The sequence below is a fragment of the Salmo trutta genome, chromosome 2 (assembly GCF_901001165.1).
Source record: "Salmo trutta chromosome 2, fSalTru1.1, whole genome shotgun sequence".
Classification (NCBI taxonomy): domain Eukaryota; kingdom Metazoa; phylum Chordata; class Actinopteri; order Salmoniformes; family Salmonidae; genus Salmo; species Salmo trutta.
In genome coordinates this window covers 51,525,003-51,543,994 of record NC_042958.1, presented here as the reverse complement: position 1 = coordinate 51,543,994, position 18,992 = coordinate 51,525,003, and the positions used below count along the sequence as shown (strand labels likewise).

At 50.6% G+C, this 18,992-nt stretch overlaps 1 protein-coding gene across 9 annotated transcripts in view; it reads left to right on the top strand.

Annotated features, from left to right (window-relative positions):
* LOC115156739 (calcium/calmodulin-dependent protein kinase type II subunit gamma) overlaps window positions 1-18,992 on the top strand; it is a 39,529-nt gene that overhangs the window by 7,118 nt on the left and 13,419 nt on the right. For all 9 annotated transcript variants that reach the window (XM_029704399.1, XM_029704380.1, XM_029704442.1 and 6 more), the window contains exons 3-11: window positions 8,184-8,243; window positions 8,918-8,972; window positions 9,552-9,617; window positions 11,297-11,369; window positions 15,136-15,238; window positions 16,263-16,346; window positions 16,549-16,643; window positions 16,968-17,090; window positions 18,554-18,637. In XM_029704399.1, the coding sequence (XP_029560259.1) occupies window positions 8,184-8,243; window positions 8,918-8,972; window positions 9,552-9,617; window positions 11,297-11,369; window positions 15,136-15,238; window positions 16,263-16,346; window positions 16,549-16,643; window positions 16,968-17,090; window positions 18,554-18,637 (743 nt within the window). The remainder of the gene's footprint in view (window positions 1-8,183; window positions 8,244-8,917; window positions 8,973-9,551; window positions 9,618-11,296; window positions 11,370-15,135; window positions 15,239-16,262; window positions 16,347-16,548; window positions 16,644-16,967; window positions 17,091-18,553; window positions 18,638-18,992) is intronic.

Here is an 18,992-nt window from a genome sequence, read left to right as displayed (position 1 = left end):
TCTGGAATTTTCCAAGCTGTTTAAAGACAAGTCAATTTGGTGTATGTAAACTTCTGACCCACTGGAATTGTGATACAGTGAGATAATCTGTCTGTAAACAATTGTTGAAAAAATTACTTGTCATGCACAAAGTAGATGTCCTAAATGACTTGCCAAAACTATAGTTTGTTAACAAGAAATTTGTGGATTGGTTGAAAAACAAGTTTTAATGACTCCAACCTAAGTGTATGTACACTTCTGACTTCAACTGTATACATGATCTTAAATTGAGCCAGTTTGCTACATCAGAAAAATAATCCTGCAGCAACAGGAAATGTGGATTATATAATGGACATTTTTGTAGGGGTTGAAATTTCTAAGTGGAAATTACTAACTTCAGAAGCCTTTTTAAACCTTGAATACTGTACATGTAAAAAATGTCCTGCATTGCTATGCAGTCATAACAAGGCCGACTTTAAATTGAAGCAACTGGCTGGAGGCCACGGGGAATGGACAGTGCCTCTGCTCATCCCATGTAGCCTAATGATAAGGCGAAGCTCCCACTGTGCAGTGGTACTGAATAGACAGCGCCTCGTGTCTATATTCAGAAACTGTGTAAACGGTAGATTTGACATGTTATTCGTTGCAATATGAAATATATATTGGTAGTATCTAATTTTCCAGGCCTGGCCTGGCCCGGGTAGGGCTTGAACGTCACTGGCCCGGCCCGGGTAGGGCTTGAACGTCACTGGCCCGGCCCGGGTAGGGTAGGGTGAGGCTTGAACGTAACTCCCGGGTAGGGTAAGGCTTGAACGTAACTCCCGGGCAGGGTAGGGTGGGCTTGAACGTAACTCCCGGGTAGGGTAGGGCTTGAACGTAACTCCCGGGCAGGGTAGGGTAGGATAAGGCTTGAGCGTAACTCCCGGGTAAGGTAGGGTAAGGCTTGAACGTAACTCCCGGGCAGGGTAGGGTAGGGTAAGGCTTGAACGTAACTCCCGGGCAGGGTAGGGTAGGGTAGGCTTGAACGTAACTCCCGGGCAGGGTAGGGCAGGGTAAGGCTTGAACGTAACTCCCGGGTAGGGTAGGGCTTGAACGTAACTCCCGGGCAGGGTAGGGTAGGGTAAGGCTTGAACGTAACTCCCGGGCAGGGTAGGGTGGGCTTGAACGTAACTCCCGGGCAGGGTAGGGCAGGGTAAGGCTTGAACGTAACTCCCGGGCAGGGTAGGGCAGGGTAAGGCTTGAACGTAACTCCCAGGCAGGGCAGGGTAGGGTAAGGCTTGAACGTAACTCCCGGGCAGGGTAGGGTGGGCTTGAACGTAACTCCCGGGTAGGGTAGGGCTTGAACGTAACTCCCGGGCAGGGTAGGGTAGGATAAGGCTTGAGCGTAACTCCCGGGTAAGGTAGGGTAAGGCTTGAACGTAACTCCCGGGCAGGGTAGGGTAGGGTAAGGCTTGAACGTAACTCCCGGGCAGGGTAGGGTGGGCTTGAACGTAACTCCCGGGTAGGGTAGGGCTTGAACGTAACTCCCGGGCAGGGTAGGGTAGGGTAAGGCTTGAACGTAACTCCCGGGCAGGGTAGGGTAGGGTAGGCTTGAACGTAACTCCCGGGCAGGGTAGGGCAGGGTAAGGCTTGAACGTAACTCCCGGGCAGGGTAGGGTAGGGTAGGCTTGAACGTAACTCCCGGGCAGGGTAGGGCAGGGTAAGGCTTGAACGTAACTCCCGGGCAGGGTAGGGCAGGGTAAGGCTTGAACGTAACTCCCAGGCAGGGCAGGGTAGGGTAAGGCTTGAACGTAACTCCCAGGCAGGGCAGGGTAGGGTAAGGCTTGAATGTAACTCCCAGGCAGGGCAGGGTAGGGTAAGGCTTGAACGTAACTCCCAGGCAAGGTAGGGTGGGCTTGAACGTAACTCCCGGGTAGGGTTGGGTAAGGCTTGAACGTAACTCCCGGGCAGGGTAGGGTAGGGTAGACTTGAACGTAACTCCCGGGCAGGGTAGGGTAGGGTGGGGTAGGGTAAGGCTTGAACGTAACTCCCGGGCAGGGCAGGGTAGGGTAAGGCTTGAACGTAACTCCCGGGCAGGGTAGGGTAGGGTGGGCTTGAACGTAACTCCCGGGTAGGGTTAGGTTTGAACGTAACTCCCGGGCAGGGTAGGGTAGGGTAAGGCTTGAACGTAACTCCCGGGTAGGGTAGGGTAGGGTAAGGCTTGAACGTAACTCCCAGGCAGGGTAGGGTAGGGTAGGGCTTGAACGTAACTCCCGGGTAGGGTAGGGTGAGGCTTGAACGTAACTCCCGGGTAGGGTAGGGTAGGGTAGGGCTTGAACGTAACTCCCGGGCAGGGTAGGGTAGGGTAGGGCTTGAACGTAACTGCAGGGTAGGGTAAGGCTTGAACGTAACTCCCGGGCAGGGTAGGGTTGGGCTTGAACGTAACTGCAGGGCAGGGTAGGGTAAGGCTTGAACGTAACTCCCGGGCAGGGTAGGGTTGGGCTTGAACGTAACTCCCGGGCAGGGTAGGGTAGGGAGGCTTGAACGTAACTCCCGGGCAGGGTAGGGCAGGGTAAGGCTTGAACGTAACTCCCGGGCAGGGTAGGGCAGGGTAAGGCTTGAACGTAACTCCCGGGCAGGGTAGGGCAGGGTAAGGCTTGAACGTAACTCCCAGGCAGGGTAGGGTAAGGCTTGAATGTAACTCCCAGGCAGGGCAGGGTAGGGTAAGGCTTGAATGTAACTCCCAGGCAGGGCAGGGTAGGGTAAGGCTTGAACGTAACTCCCGGGTAGGGTAAGGCTTGAACGTAACTCCAGGGTAGGGTAGGGTAGGCTTGAACGTAACTCCCGGGCAGGGTAGGGTAGGCTTGAACGTAACTCCCGGGCAGGGTAGGGTGGGGTAGGGTAAGGCTTGAACGTAACTCCCGGGCAGGGCAGGGCAGGGTAGGGTAAGGCTTGAACGTAACTCCCGGGCAGGGTAGGGTAGGGTGGGCTTGAACGTAACTCCCGGGTAGGGTTAGGTTTGAACTTAACTCCCGGGTAGGGTAAGGCTTGAACGTAACTCCCGGGCAGGGTAGGGTGGGGCTTGAACGTAACTCCCGGGTAGGGTAGGGTGAGGCTTGAACGTAACTCCCGGGTAGGGTAGGGCTTGAACGTAACTCCCGGGCAGGGTAGGGTAGGGTAAGGCTTGAACGTAACTCCCGGGCAGGGTAGGGCAGGGTAAGGCTTGAACGTAACTCCCGGGTAGGGTAGGGTGAGGCTTGAACGTAACTCCCGGGTAGGGTAGGGTAGGGCTTGAACGTAACTCCCGGGCAGGGTAGGGTAGGGTAGGGCTTGAACGTAACTGCAGGGTAGGGTAGGGCTTGAACGTAACTCCCGGGCAGGGTAGGGTAGGGTAGGGCTTGAACGTAACTGCAGGGCAGGGTAGGGTAAGGCTTGAACGTAACTCCCGGGCAGGGTAGGGTGGGCTTGAACATAACTCCCGGGCAGGGTAGGGTAGGGCTTGAACGTAACTCCCGGGCAGGGTAGGGTAGGGCTTGAACGTAACTCCCGGGCAGGGTAGGGTAGGGCTTGAACATAACTCCCGGGCAGGGTAGGGTAGGGCTTGAACGTAACTCCCGGGCAGGGTAGGGTAGGGTAGGATTGAACGTAACTCCCGGGCAGGGTAGGGTAGGGCTTGAACCTAACTCCCGTGCAGGGTAGGGTAAGGCTTGAACGTAACTCCCGGGTAGGGTAGGGTAGGGCTTGAACGTAACTCCCGGGCAGGGTAGGGTAGGGCTTGAACGTAACTCCCGGGCAGGGTAGGGTAAGGCTTGAACGTAACTCCAGGGTAGGGTGGGGTAAGGCTTGAACGTAACTCCCGGGTAGGGTAGGGTAAGGCTTGAACGTAACTCCCGGGCAGGGTAGGGTGAGGCTTGAACGTAACTCCCGGGCAGGGTAGGGTAAGGCTTGAACGTAACTCCAGGGTAGGGTGGGGTAAGGCTTGAACGTAACTCCCGGGTAGGGTAGGGTAAGGCTTGAACGTAACTCCAGGGCAGGGTAGGGTGGGGTAAGGCTTGAACGTAACTCCCGGGTAGGGTAGGGTAAGGCTTGAACGTAACTCCCGGGCAGGGTAGGGTAGGGTAGGGTAAGGCTTGAACGTAACTCCCGGGCAGGGTAGGGTAGGGTGGGCTTGAACGTAACTCCCGGGCAGGGCAGCGTAAGGCTTGAACGTAACTCCCGGGCAGGGTAGGGTAGGGTAAGGCTTGAACGTAACTCCCGGGCAGGGTAGGGTAGGGTAGGGCTTGAACGTAACTCCCGGGCAGGGTAGGGTAGGATAGGGTAGGGCAGGGCTTGAACGTAACTCCCGGGCAGGGTAGGGTGAGGCTCGAACGTAACTCCCGGGCAGGGCAGGGTAAGGCTTGAACGTAACTCCCGGGCAGGGTAGGATAGGGTAGGGTAGGTTAGGCTTGAAAGTAACTCCCGGGCAGGGTAGGGTAGGGTGGGTAAGGCTTGAAAGTAACTCCCGGGCAGGGCCATCCAGAGGTGCAGCTGATGGGATGTCTTGAGGTGACCATAAGTAGTGTGTGTGTGTGATCTCTTGTGACGACAGATGCTGTCTTGTGTTTTAACATTTTGTTAAATATTCTGGTGCTGTAGACCAGTACCACTAGGTGTCTTTTTTCTTCTTCTGGAAGTTATTTGGAATAATAATGATTTGATGCATACTCAAGATTTACTTCTGTGTTCTGAGTGTGGGTGGTAGTTGGTGATGTGGTAACTATGTTTACCCAGAAAGCAAAGCTCCACTGTGGGCTGTTGTAGGTCTACAGGGCCGTGACTGTTCTCAGCATGCAGGCCTCTGCCACACGGTGTGTCTGGGGACTGTGTGCTGCATCTCAGCTCAGAGCTGCCCTCCTCTGCAGTCAACACACATTCTCTCACTCTCCCTCCCTCTTTTTTTTTCTTCTGTTCTTCTTTGAGCAGTCTTGGCTCTATGCTCTATGCCTGTTCCCTCTCTCCCTCCCACTGTCAGTAGCTAGGAGATTGGTCAGTATTGAGGCTAATCCAGTTAGACTAAATGTATCTCAGCAGGGGCCAAGACCCCACAGGATCTCACACACCTCCCTGTTAGCCCCTTTGTTGTGTGTGTGTGTGTGTGTGTGTTATGATAATAGGTATCACTGGGCTGGTATTTGGTATTCTGAAGAAGAAAGTTTCAGCAATATCTAGAAGCTTTTTGTGGTAGCAGTCAATTATGAAGAGTTGCACAGTACAGCATTAAAGTGTGTGTGGGCCAAGGTGGGAGGGGCTCCGACAGCCTTGCAGTGATCTGTGTCGAGAGAGGGAGAGGGAGAGGAGGAGGAGGAAGAGTGAGAGAAGGAGAATTAAAGGAGTACTCATACAGTACACACGGTGTGTGTGTGTGGTGGCAGTGTGCCTAGTAGGATTTGAGTGTTGTTATTAGCACCATTGGGCCTGTGTGGGCTAGTGCACTGCCCCATGTGTAATAAGTATCTGAAAGTAGCGCTAAACACTGTCATAATCTGAGGGGGGCTAGAGGTGTGTGTGTGTGTGTGTGTGTGTGTGTGTGTCGCGTACCTCTCCTTCTCCCCCTGCTGCAACATGGCTGTGGAGCAGATGGTCAATTACAGGACAGTAGGAAGTGCCAGTAATTAATTAGCCAGCAGCACTCTCTGCACCGTCTACTACCCTTATGGGAAAAACCACATGATTTCACCTGTGACATTTCCACATGTTTTGCCCAAGTGAAACCATATGTTTTTGGAACAGTTCACGTGATCACAACCTTTCACATGTGGATTTAGACTTTCACATGAAATGTGTCGTTATGATACAAACAGTGCTTTTAACACTTATGCGGTGACACTGCAGAAACAGCAATCCACTCCCAACCACAAGGTTGCAAGTTCAAATCCACAAATAATAAATGTACAATTTTGGCCAAAAGTTTTGAATGACACAAATATTCATTTCCACAAAGTTTGCTGCTTCAGTGTCTTTAGATATTTTTGTCAGACGTTACTATGGAATTCTGAAGTATAATTACAAGCATTTCATAAGTGTCAAAGGCTTGAATTGACAATTACATGAAATTGATGCAGAGTCAATATTTTCAGTGTTGACCCTTCTTTTTCAAGACCTCTGCAATCCGCCCTGGCATGCTGTCAATTAACTTCTGAGCCACATCCTGATTGAAGGCAGCCCATTCTTGCATAATCAATGCTTGGAGTTTGTCAGAATTTGTGGGTTTTTTGTTTGTCCACCTGCCTCTTGAGGATTGACCACAAGTTCTCAATGGGATTAAGGTCTGGGGAGTTTCCTGGCCATGGACCCAAAATATCGATGTTTTGTTCCCCGAGCCACTTAGTTATCACTTTTGCCTTATGGCAAGGTGCTCCATCATGCTGGAAAAGGCATTGTTCGTCACCAAACTGTTCCTGGATGGTTGGGAGAAGTTGCTCTCGGAGGATGTGTTGGTACCATTCTTTATTCATGGCTGTGTTCTTAGGCAAAATTGTGAGTGAGCCTACTCCCTTGGCTGAGAAGCAACCCCACACATGAATGGTCTCAGGATGCCTTACTGTTGGCATGACACAGGACTGATGGTAGTGCTCACCTTGTCTTCTCCGGACAAGCTTTTTTCCGGATGCCCCAAACAATCGGAAAGGGGATTCATCAGAGAAAATGACTTTACCCCAGTCCTCAGCAGTCCAATCCCTGTACCTTTTGCAGTTTATAAGTCTGTCCCTGATGTTTTGGCCACGACTCTATGTCTAAGCGTCCTTCACATTCATTTCACGAGGACACGTTGTCATGTTATCACATTAACCTCACATTAAATCACACACAGTTCATGTTGTTGTTCCCGTAAGGGTACCACCACACACACACACACACACCACATGCATTGTACACCCGTGCACGCCCACACACAGGCACACGTCAACAAATAATTGAATGAATCAGCAATAGTTGCGGTAAACCATACTATCTTCACATGCGCGCACACACATGCGCGCACACACATGCGTGCACACACATGCACACGCAATGGGGAGTTGTCATCCCCTTCCTGCATATGGACATTTCATGTAATCCTCTCGGTTTCCCTCTCCCTTTCTCTATCTGCTGCATCAGTGGTGGAATGAGACTAGGGTTGCAGTAGTTTGTCCCTGCAGAAGAGAGAGAGAGAATCTGGAGCCTACATGGGGAGGAGAAAATGGGGAGGGAGAGGGGTAGTAGGAAACAGAAAGATGGGAGGTGAGGGAGTAGGAAAGGTTGAAGGGGAGAGGAATGGAAGGAGGCAGAGAAGTGATGGGGGGAGAAGGGGGATCAGAGGAGGGATTAGGGGATGAAGGAGAGATGGGGGAAGGGGGAGAGGGAGGGCTAGGATTATTTGGTGAGGAGATGTGAGGCTGTTTAGCAGCAGTATAGGAGTAGTGTATTTATTGGGCTGAAATGATAAGGTGATGAGAAAGCCAGTTGTGTGTATTAGTCTGTTTGCGCATGGGTCTGATACTTGTTTGTTAGCCAGGGTGTCTGATAATGAAATTGGCAGTTGTTGTTGTTATTGAGTTTAAGATATTCAGTGTTGCGATATTAAATGGGATGTGCTGCAATGTGTATTCAAATGATTGTTTAGTGAAAAACATTCGGCAAGGCTCTGTGAAATCAAACTGCAATACTCTGATTAAATGAATGTAAATAAATGATGCGTGGAGTCTCTGTTTTGGAGCCCTGCAGCAGTTGATATTTCATTACAATATTACGAGTCAACACAGTCTGACTCACTCCCAGCCAGGGTCACCCCGGATTACCTCTGACCTCTCACAACTGTTGTTAACGGTGACGACGGCAGGGGGAGGAGTGTGGGGGTGTTGTGTCAGAATTATGTAAGATTGTATGAGGTGAAAGGCAGGTGTGTGTGTTCCAATTTCATCATGTGTCCCCTGCTAGGCAAAAGTGCTGGCACAGCAATGTTCCACAGCTGGGGCTGCGAGCAACATCCACACACACAGTATACACACCTTACTTACACCCTGTGTGTGGGGCGGCCTCACCCTGTGTGTGGGGCGGCCTCACCCTGTGTGTGGGGCGGCCTCACCCTGTGTGTGGGGCGGCCTCACCCTGGGTGTGTTCCCCTTGTTATAAACCTTTCATTAGCCTGTTATTCTAACTGAATAAGCTCTCATTGGCTGGTTATAACAGGGTTTTTCTCTCCTCAGATCACCAGAAGCTGGAACGAGAGGCTCGTATCTGCCGTCTGCTCAAACATTCAAACATAGGTAGGTCTGTCTGTCTACTTGTTTTATTTTCAATTTGAGGTTTATGGAGTCAACTATTTGAAGACAATAAAACTTGAATGAATGGGACTTCAATAATGCTTATTTTCTGTTCAAATCAAAGCTGTTGTTTAAAAAAAACAAATGGCCAGGAGGATGAAGGCGGGAGGGGGAGGTAGAGGAAGAGATGAGGCCATACTGATGAGTCAATGACAACTTTGTACTGTCTCTTTCAGTTGCATCCCTCTATCATCTATCCCTCCTTCTCTCTCCCTCCTTTCTGGCTCTCTCTTCAGTGGCCCAGATTGCTCTGCCCCTCCCTCCTCTCTTCTCATGCTCCCCCTTGTCTTTCTCTCCTTTTTATAGTTTCTCTATTCTATCTTTCTCTCTCTCTCCTTCTCATTCTGTCTCTTTCTCTCTCCTTCTCATTTGTCTGAGCTTCATATAAACCTTGGACGGGGAGAGATGAACACTCATACTGTACTTGCTGCAAGGAGGACCTGCTACTTATTACACACAAATGTACCTTTTTACATAACCTTTAACCTCCAACCCTTAAACAAAACTATACATTAGGTCAGATCTAGAATGTCAAACTAAGTAGCCATTACGTATTCCACTGTTGAATCTCATAATTCCCTTTCTCTCCCTCTTCTCCACCCTCTCTTTCTCTCTAGTGAGACTACATGACAGTATCTCAGAGGAAGGCTTTCACTACCTTGTCTTTGACCTGTGAGTATAACACACACACACACACCCACATTCCAGGCTTGTGCATGTGCCTCCATGAATGAGCTTTCTTTATGTATGATAACAATCTGTTCCTCCTTCCTGTCTTTCTCCTTCCCCTGTCTTTCTCCTTCCCCTGTCTTTCTCCTTCCCCTGTCTTTCTCCTTCCCCTGTCTTTCTCCTTCCCCTGTCTTTCTCCTTCCCCTGTCTTTCTCCTTCCCCTGTCTTTCTCCTTCCCCTGTCTTTCTCCTTCCCCTGTCTTTCTCCTTCCCCTGTCTTTCTCCTTCCCCTGTCTTTCTCCTTCCCCTGTCTTTCTCCTTCCTGTCTTTCTCCTTCCTGTCTTTCTCCTTCCTGTCTTTCTCCTTCCTGTCTTTCTCCTTCCTGTCTTTCTCCTTCCTGTCTTTCTCCTTCCTGTCTTTCTCCTTCCTGTCTTTCTCCTTCCTGTCTTTCTCCTTCCTGTCTTTCTCCTTCCTGTCTTTCTCCTTCCTGTCTTTCTCCTTCCTGTCTTTCTCCTTCCCCTGTCTTTCTCCCTCTCGACCTCTCCCCCCGTCTCTCCTCTGTCTCTCGGTCTCTGTCTCTCAGGGTGACAGGAGGAGAGTTGTTTGAAGACATCGTTGCTAGGGAGTACTACAGCGAGGCCGACGCCAGGTGGGCCCTCCCTACTTACTGTTACCATGGTTACGCAGCTGCGTGGCACAGCGCAGGTCAAAACCGTGGGAGAGTGGCATGATTTCTTATCTTTGCTAACTGGCCTATCCACATGGGGTACCTGGGAAGTCTCAAAAGAACATGGGCCTGTTGGTCAAATGCTCATTAGGGGTACTTCAGGGGTTCTCCAAGCATAGCTCAATGTAACAGTAACAAAACAAAGGCTGAGAACCACTATTGTAGTAACCTGTTGAGCTTTCAGTACAAACATACATGTTTAGTGATGACTGGACCATTGATTTTCTCCTCTTTTCTCTCCTCCAGTCATTGTATTAACCTGATCTCCTCTCCAGTCAGTGTATTAACCTGATCTCCTCTCCTCTCCAGTCAGTGTATTAACCTGAGCTCCTCTCCTCCCCAGTCTGTGTATTAACCTGAGCTCCTCTCCTCCCCAGTCTGTGTATTAACCTGAGCTCCTCTCCTCTCCAGTCAGTGTATTAACCTGAGCTCCTCTCCTCTCCAGTCTGTGTATTAACCTGAGCTCCTCTCCTCTCCAGTCTGTGTATTAACCTGAGCTCCTCTCCTCTCCAGTCTGTGTATTAACCTGAGCTCCTCTCCTCTCCAGTCTGTGTATTAACCTGAGCTCCTCTCCTCTCCAGTCTGTGTATTAACCTGAGCTGCTCTCCTCTCCAGTCTGTGTATTAACCTGAGCTGCTCTCCTCTCCAGTCTGTGTATTAACCTGAGCTGCTCTCCTCTCCAGTCTGTGTATTAACCTGAGCTGCTCTCCTCTCCAGTCTGTGTATTAACCTGAGCTCCTCTCCTCTCCAGTCTGTGTATTAACCTGAGCTGCTCTCCTCTCCAGTCTGTGTATTAACCTGAGCTGCTCTCCTCTCCAGTCTGTGTATTAACCTGAGCTGCTCTCCTCTCCAGTCTGTGTATTAACCCGAGCTGCTCTCCTCTCCAGTCTGTGTATTAACCTGAGCTGCTCTCCTCTCCAGTCTGTGTATTAACCTGAGCTGCTCTCCTCTCCAGTCTGTGTATTAACCTGAGCTGCTCTCCTCTCCAGTCTGTGTATTAACCTGAGCTGCTCTCCTCTCCAGTCTGTGTATTAACCTGAGCTGCTCTCCTCTCCAGTCTGTGTATTAACCCGAGCTGCTCTCCTCTCCAGTCTGTGTATTAACCCGAGCTGCTCTCCTCTCCAGTCTGTGTATTAACCCGAGCTGCTCTCCTCTCCAGTCTGTGTATTAACCCGAGCTCCTCTCCTCTCCAGACAGTGTATTAACCCGAGCTCCTCTCCTCTCCAGACAGTGTATTAACCCGAGCTCCTCTCCTCTCCAGACAGTGTATTAACCCGAGCTCCTCTCCTCTCCAGACAGTGTATTAACCTGAGCTCCTCTCCTCTCCAGACAGTGTATTAACCTGAGCTCCTCTCCTCTCCAGACAGTGTATTAACCTGAGCTCCTCTCCTCTCCAGACAGTGTATTAACCTGAGCTCCTCTCCTCTCCAGACAGTGTATTAACCTGAGCTCCTCTCCTCTCCAGTCTGTGTATTAACCTGAGCTCCTCTCCTCTCCAGTCTGTGTATTAACCTGAGCTCCTCTCCTCTCCAGTCTGTGTATTAACCTGAGCTCCTCTCCTCTCCAGTCTGTGTATTAACCTGAGCTCCTCTCCTCCCCAGTCAGTGTATTAACCAGATCTTGGAGAGTGTTCAACATATCCACCAGCATGACATCGTCCACAGGGACCTCAAGGTGAGTGGTGAGCGTGTGTGTGTGGCCGCCTGTTGCTATGACTACCACACACACCTTTGCTCGTGGCCATGGCAACGCACTGCTCTTGTCGCTCCATCCCTCCCACAAACCCTTGTTTCACTTGTCCCCTCCCTCTCTCTGTTTCCCCCTCTCTAGCCCTCATCTTTTTTCACTTTCTCTCTCTCTCCATCTCCTCCCTCTCTGCACAGTATATCACATGTCTGTCCTTGACCAGAGGGGGGTGTGTGTGTGTGTGTCTGCACGTAAGCAGGGAGGGGGCAACCTTATGGTCTACTCTCCCCAATGGCAAGGAAACAAGGACTCATAGTCACTGACCACACACTCACACACAGTCCTGACTCAAAGTAAAGGTGTCCAAGACAAGGGAAGGAGAGATTAACCCTGCGGTTACCATGACAACCCCCGTGACATCACTGCAGCCTGGCTCCTCGCGGCTGATTGGTTCGGATAAACATAATGGATTCTTATCAGATGGGTCTTCCAACGAAACACCATGAAGACACATCACTGGATGTCACTTTGTTTATGTGACTCTGAATAGATGGAACACAGAAATGAATCGCTTTGACAGTCTGAGAATGTATCTGGTAGGGTTTGAAATAATTTCACTATGAAATGGTTTTATTTATTTTTTGCCGGAGATCCAGATATTTGAAATGCATGTAAACATTTACCTGAGCACTACTGTGCACGAGTGAGGCTGGAGCTCTATTGCTGCAGCTGCGACGCGATAAGACGGACGGAGAGAGAGAGGGAGACGCAGTAGCAGCTCCCCTACGGCTCGCCGGCTCCCCTACAGCTCCCCTGCGGCTCGCCGGCTCCCCTACAGCTCCCCTACGGCTCGCCGACTCCCCTACAGCTCCCCTGCGGCTCGCCGGCTCCCCTACATCTCCCCTGCGGCTCGCCGGCTCCCCTACAGCTCCCCTACGGCTCGCCGACTCCCCTACAGCTCCCCTGCGGCTCGCCGGCTCCCCTACAGCTCCCCTGCGGCTCGCCGGCTCCCCTGCGGCTCGCCGGCTCCCCTACAGCTCCCCTGCGGCTCGCCGGCTCCCCTACAGCTCCCCTGCGGCTCGCCGGCTCCCCTACAGCTCCCCTAGGGCTCGCCGACTCCCCTACAGCTCCCCTGCGGCTCGCCGGCTCCCCTACAGCTCCCCTGCGGCTCGCCGGCTCCCCTACAGCTCCCCTACGGCTCGCCGACTCCCCTACAGCTCCCCTACGGCTCGCCGGCTCCCCTACAGCTCGCCGGCTCCCCTACAGCTCCCCTACAGCTCGCCGACTCCCCTGCGGCTCCCCTGCGGCTCGCCTACGGCTCGCCTACGGCTACCCTACGGCTCCCCTACAGCTCCCCTACAGCTCCCCTACAGCTCGCCAGCTCCCCTACAGCTCCCCTACAGCTCTCCTACAGCTCCCCTACAGCTCCCCTAGCTCCCCTAGCTCCCCTACAGCTCCCCCAGCTCCCCTACAGCTCCCCTACAGCTCCCCTACAGCTCCCCTACAGCTCCCCTACAGCTCCCCTACAGCTCCCCGGCTCCCCTGCAGCTCCCCTACGGCTCCCCTACAGCTCCCCTACAGCTCCCCTACAGCTCCCCTACAGCTCCCCTACAGCTCCCCTACAGCTCGCCGGCTCCCCTGCGGCTCCCCTGCGACTCCCCTACGGCTCCCCTACGGCTCCCCTGCGACTCCCCTACGGCTCCCCTGCGACTCCCCTACAGCTCTCCTACAGCTCCCCTACAGCTCCCCTAGCTCCCCTACAGCTCCCCCAGCTCCCCTACAGCTCCCCTACAGCTCCCCTACAGCTCCCCTACAGCTCCCTACAGCTCCCCGGCTCCCCTGCAGCTCCCCTACGGCTCCCCTACAGCTCCCCTACAGCTCCCCTACAGCTCCCCTACAGCTCCCCTACAGCTCCCCTACAGCTCGCCAGCTCCCCTGCGGCTCCCCGGCTCCCCTGCGGCTCCCCTGCGACTCCCCTACGGCTCCCCTACGGCTCCCCTGCGACTCCCCTACGGCTCCCCTGCGACTCCCCTACAGCTCTCCTACAGCTCCCCTACAGCTCCCCTAGCTCCCCTACAGCTCCCCCCAGCTCCCCTACAGCTCCCCTACAGCTCCCCTACAGCTCCCCTACAGCTCCCCTACAGCTCCCCTACAGCTCCCCTACAGCTCCCCTACAGCTCCCCTACAGCTCCCCGGCTCCCCTGCAGCTCCCCCACAGCTCCCCTACAGCTCCCCTACAGCTCCCCCACAGCTCCCCTACAGCTCCCCTACAGCTCCCCTACAGCTCGCCGGCTCCCCTGCGGCTCCCCTGCGACTCCCCTACGGCTCCCCTACGGCTCCCCTGCGACTCCCCTGCGACTCCCCTACAGCTCCCCTACGGCTCCCCTACGGCTCGCCGAATCCCCTACGGCTCGCCGAATCCCCTTCAGCTCGCCGGCTCCCCTACGGCTCCCCTACAGCTCCCCTACAGCTCCCCGCCGGCTCCCCTACGGCTCCCCTACAGCTTTTTGTGGGGCACATGTCATTCAAAAATACATTTGAAAAGTTTGTTTTATTAAATTAATCATTTGAAATGGCATGGTTTGTCCTTGTATGTAACAAAGTTACATGGATAATTTAATTTAGAAAAAGCCTTTTCAGTGTTTAAAATAGACTTATTTTGAATATTCTAATAACCATGCACATTCCTGGTGTCTGAGGATAGCTGCATTACCTCTTGTTTACTGTCTGTCTGATTTGTTGGCCTTTTATCCTGAGTCGGCTTTTACTGCAGTCCTTTACACACACACAAACGAGCGCATACACGCAGTACACTTAGCATGCAGTCTGCAGGGCTGTTTAAATGACTCCCCAAGTGGTTTCCATGACTACAACCCTATGTCCATATATGGCCGTAGAGAGAATCGTAGGAGAGATGGAGACCCGCACACTGTCAAATGTGGACAAATCCAAAACAGATGCTTAAATGCAAAAATACAGATGATTTGTTGGGCCGTCATGATGCCCAAAAAGTGCATTGTGCATAAAATGAAAGGGTAAAAATAAAATGCAAACGTTTTGGTATCAAACTCTCATCAGTGTTAAGGCGAGTACGCACACCAGGCTTGTATTTGAAGGTTAATTACATACGTCACATGATCCAGTGAGTAAATGCATCCAATCATATATACTTAAGCAATAAGGCCAGAGGAGCTGTGATAGCCGTGGTATATTGGCCAGATAAGGGCTGTTTTTATGCACGACACCACGAGGACTGCCTGGATACAGCCCTTGGCCGTGGTATATTGGCCATATATCACAAACTCCCCGAGGTGCCTTATTGCTATTATAAACTGGTTACCAACGTAATTAGGGAAATGTTTTGTCATAGCCGTGTTATACGATCTGATATACCGTTGCGGTCAACCAATCATCATTAAGGGCTCGAACCACCCAGTTATAAATGCAAATTGAGTACCTAGTACAATAGAATGCATGATTTTAATTATATGAGAGATCGTTACTCATCTTTCTCTTATGCTCCTTCTCTTCCTCCGTCATGTCTCCTTACTCCCTCCTTTTTTTCCTCTCCCAACTGAATGTAATAATAGTCTTTATTGACGTGATATGCATGTGTAAATGTTGCTTAGGCAGAACAGTTTGAAGATCAAAAGCAATTACACATTGACAAATGCATCTCTGTCCCGCTCTCTCTGTTTCTACTTCCCCTGTACACACACACTTTTCTCCACCTCTGTGTTTCTACCCTCCCCAGCCTGAGAACCTGTTGCTGGCCAGTAAGATGAAGGGAGCAGCGGTGAAGCTGGCAGACTTTGGCTTGGCCATCGAGGTGCAGGGTGACCAGCAGGCATGGTTCGGTAAGACCACACACACACCCTTCATCCAACGTTTTTAGGTTTCTACGTTTTATTTATTTGCACCAAAGAAAACGAAGTGAAATCCGAAACGGTGTGCAGGTTAGGTTGGAAGCCTTGAAAAATCCACAAAAATTTAATTAAGTACAAACAAAAGTTTGTTAAATCTGTTAAACAAGCACACACTGTTTTTTTTTTACATGATATACACAGTAAACAAGAAAACCATGTTTGATTATGTGTGAGAGCCAGGCTACATGGAGGGGACTAGTGGGTAGTTTGGTTCATCAGGCTGACCCCTAGTCATTGAGGGATGATGAGAGTTCCAGAGTATGGAACCTCTGTATCTAACGGAGAAGTGACTATGTGAGATGCGGGGAGGGTGAAGGTTATCGCAGTGTCTTGTTGTATGCGTGGATTTGGGAGTTAACCTGGAAGAATCCATCGAAGGGTTTAGGTAGGCTGTCTGGGAGGGATTTGTAGATGCGTTGGATTATATTAATGTTGTAGATAGACAATTGAGTTTCTTTAACAGACTGGTGGCTAGTCTTGCTAATGTATTTTGTGTGATGAGTAATTTGTGTAGGTAGAAAGCATATGTACTGGCTCAGACAGTATTGCAGTAAATGAGATATGGGTTGCTTAAGCTTGTAGTAGTGTTAGGAAACAAGCCTGATGAACCAAACCACAAACCATCAGTCTGGTGACACCAGGCCACTCATCCGTCTGGTGACACCAGGCCACTCATCCGCCTGGTGACACCAGGCCACTCATCCGCCTGGTGACACCAGGCCACTCATCCGTCTGGTGACACCAGGCCACACACTCATCCGTCTGGTGACACCAGGCCACACACTCATCCGTCTGGTGACACCAGGCCACACACTCATCCGTCTGGTGACACCAGGCCACACACTCATCCGTCTGGTGAACCAAATGGATTTCAACACTTTTCTGCAGACAAAGTGAATAGGATCTTTCCAGGACAATGTAAATCTAAAACAATTTTGTTTTATCTGTCGGGCAGGTTTCGCGGGCACCCCTGGTTACCTGTCCCCTGAGGTCCTGAGGAAGGACGCCTACGGCAAGCCTGTGGACATATGGGCCTGTGGTAAACCTTTAACCTCTTAACTATAGACGAAGAACAAATCTAAATAACCATCTAGTGACTACTGGGTAACTTGTCACCATCCCACTGCTTAAGAGCGCCCATGGTGTAGAGGTCATACGTCTTAGACCAGGGTTCACAGAAAACCTAACCAATCTAAACTCTCTCTCTCGGTCTCTTTCTCTCGCTCTTTCTTTCTCTCTAGGTGTTATTCTGTATATCTTGTTGGTGGGCTATCCTCCATTCTGGGATGAAGACCAGCACAAACTCTACCAGCAGATCAAGGCTGGGGCCTATGATGTGAGTGTGTGTATCTGTGTTTGGCTGGACAGCTGGTGAATTTTGAATAGTGTCAGATTGAGAGCTGCACCCCAGCTATTGATCCTATCAGCCTCCTGACGCATTGCAGAGGTGTGTGAGGGGGTATCCTCTCCTCTCTAGTATTCAGGTTATATAGTTAATGAAGACTGGTTCTGAGACGTTCAGACACACGTTAATATTCTGAATTGTAGGCAGACTGATTGTTTACATGATGTGAAACGTGAAGAAATACGTTTGTTATGGACATGATGCAGATCATGGCCTTTTTTTTCTGTTCCTGTCTGTCTCTCTTCTCCCACCCAGTTTCCCTCTCCAGAGTGGGACACTGTTACTCCAGAGGCTAAGAACCTTATTAATCAGATGTTGACTATTAATCCTTCCAAGAGGATCACTGCTGATCAGGCTCTCAAACATCCATGGATCTGCGTAAGCATACACACACACACACACACACACAGACACACACAGACACACGGTGACCGCGTCCGAAATCTGTCTTGCCTACTACTTACTAAAACGACATACTGTGTACAGCATTCTAGACTCCCCCATACTGAGAATGTGTCATCTAATACTAGACTCCCCCATACTGAGAATGTGTCGTCTAATACTAGACTCCCCCATACTGACAATGTGTCATCTAATACTAGACTCCCCCATACTGAGAATGTGTCGTCTAATACTAGACTCCCCCATACTGAGAATGTGTCGTCTAATACTAGACTCCCCCATACTGAGAATGTGTCGTCTAATACTAGACTCCCCCATACTGAGAATGTATAATATAATACTAGACTCCCCCATACTGAGAATGTGTCATCTAATACTAGACTCCCCCATACTGAGAATGTATAATATAATACTAGACTCCCCCATACTGAGAATGTGTAATCTAATACTAGACTCCCCCATACTGAGAATGTGTCATCTAATACTAGACTCCCCCATACTGAGAATGTGTCATCTAATACTAGACTCCCCCATACTGAGAATGTGTCATCTAATACTAGACTCCCCCATACTGAGAATGTGTCATCTAATACTAGACTCCCCCATACTGAGAATGTGTCGTCTAATACTAGACTCCCCCATACTGAGAATGTGTCGTCTAATACTAGACTCCCCCATACTGAGAATGTGTCGTCTAATACTAGACTCCCCCATACTGAGAATGTGTCGTCTAATACTAGACTCCCCCATACTGAGAATGTGTCGTCTAATACTAGACTCCCCCATACTGAGAATGTGTCGTCTAATACTAGACTCCCCCATACTGAGAATGTGTCATCTAATACTAGACTCCCCCATACTGAGAATGTGTCATCTAATACTAGACTCCCCCATACTGAGAATGTGTCATCTAATACTAGACTCCCCCATACTGAGAATGTGTCATCTAATACTAGACTCCCCCATACTGAGAATGTGTCGTCTAATGAGGAGTATTTCTGTATGTAATAAAAAACGAATTCTGATTGGCTCAGCCTGGCTGCCCAGTGAGTGGTCCTATGCCCTCCCAGGCCCACTCATGGCTGCACTCCTGCCCAGTCATGTGAAATCCATAGATTAGGGCTTAATGAATTTTTTTCAATTGACTGATTTCCTTATATGAACTGTAACTCAGCAGAATCTTTTTAATTGTTGCATGTTGGGTTAATATTTTGGTAATGTATAGATGTGAAGCTGAAATAAGCATGACATTCTGGCGTTTAGTGCAGACTGAATTTTAGACATGTCACCTAATATAAAACCTATTTTTGCATGCTAAAAAAGCCTACTATTTAGAACTTAAGTACAGGTACTCGGACATGGACACAGAGAGATATACATCTCTCTAACACACACAGTTTTGAATAGTGTTTGATACTTGTCTCTGTCCCCTCCTATAGCAACGTTCCACCGTGGCGTCTATGATCCACAGACAGGAGACAGTGGAATGTCTGCGCAAGTTCAACGCTCGGAGGAAACTCAAGGTACACTACTGCTGCTACCTCCTACACTCTCTCTTCCTCCTCCTACACTCTCTCTGCCTCCTCCTACACGTCTCTTCCTCCTCCACCTGTCTTCCACCTCCTCCTCCCTATACACCTCCCCCCTAGACCACCACCTCCTCCCTATATACCTCCTCCCTATATACCTCCCCCCTAGACCACCTCCTCCTCCCTATATACCTCCCCCCTAGACCACCTCCTCCTCCCTATATACCTCCCCCCTAGACCACCTCCTCCCTATATACCTCCTCCCTATACACCTCCCCCCTAGACCACCACCTCCTCCCTATATACCTCCTCCCTATACACCTCCCCCCTAGACCACCACCTCCTCCCT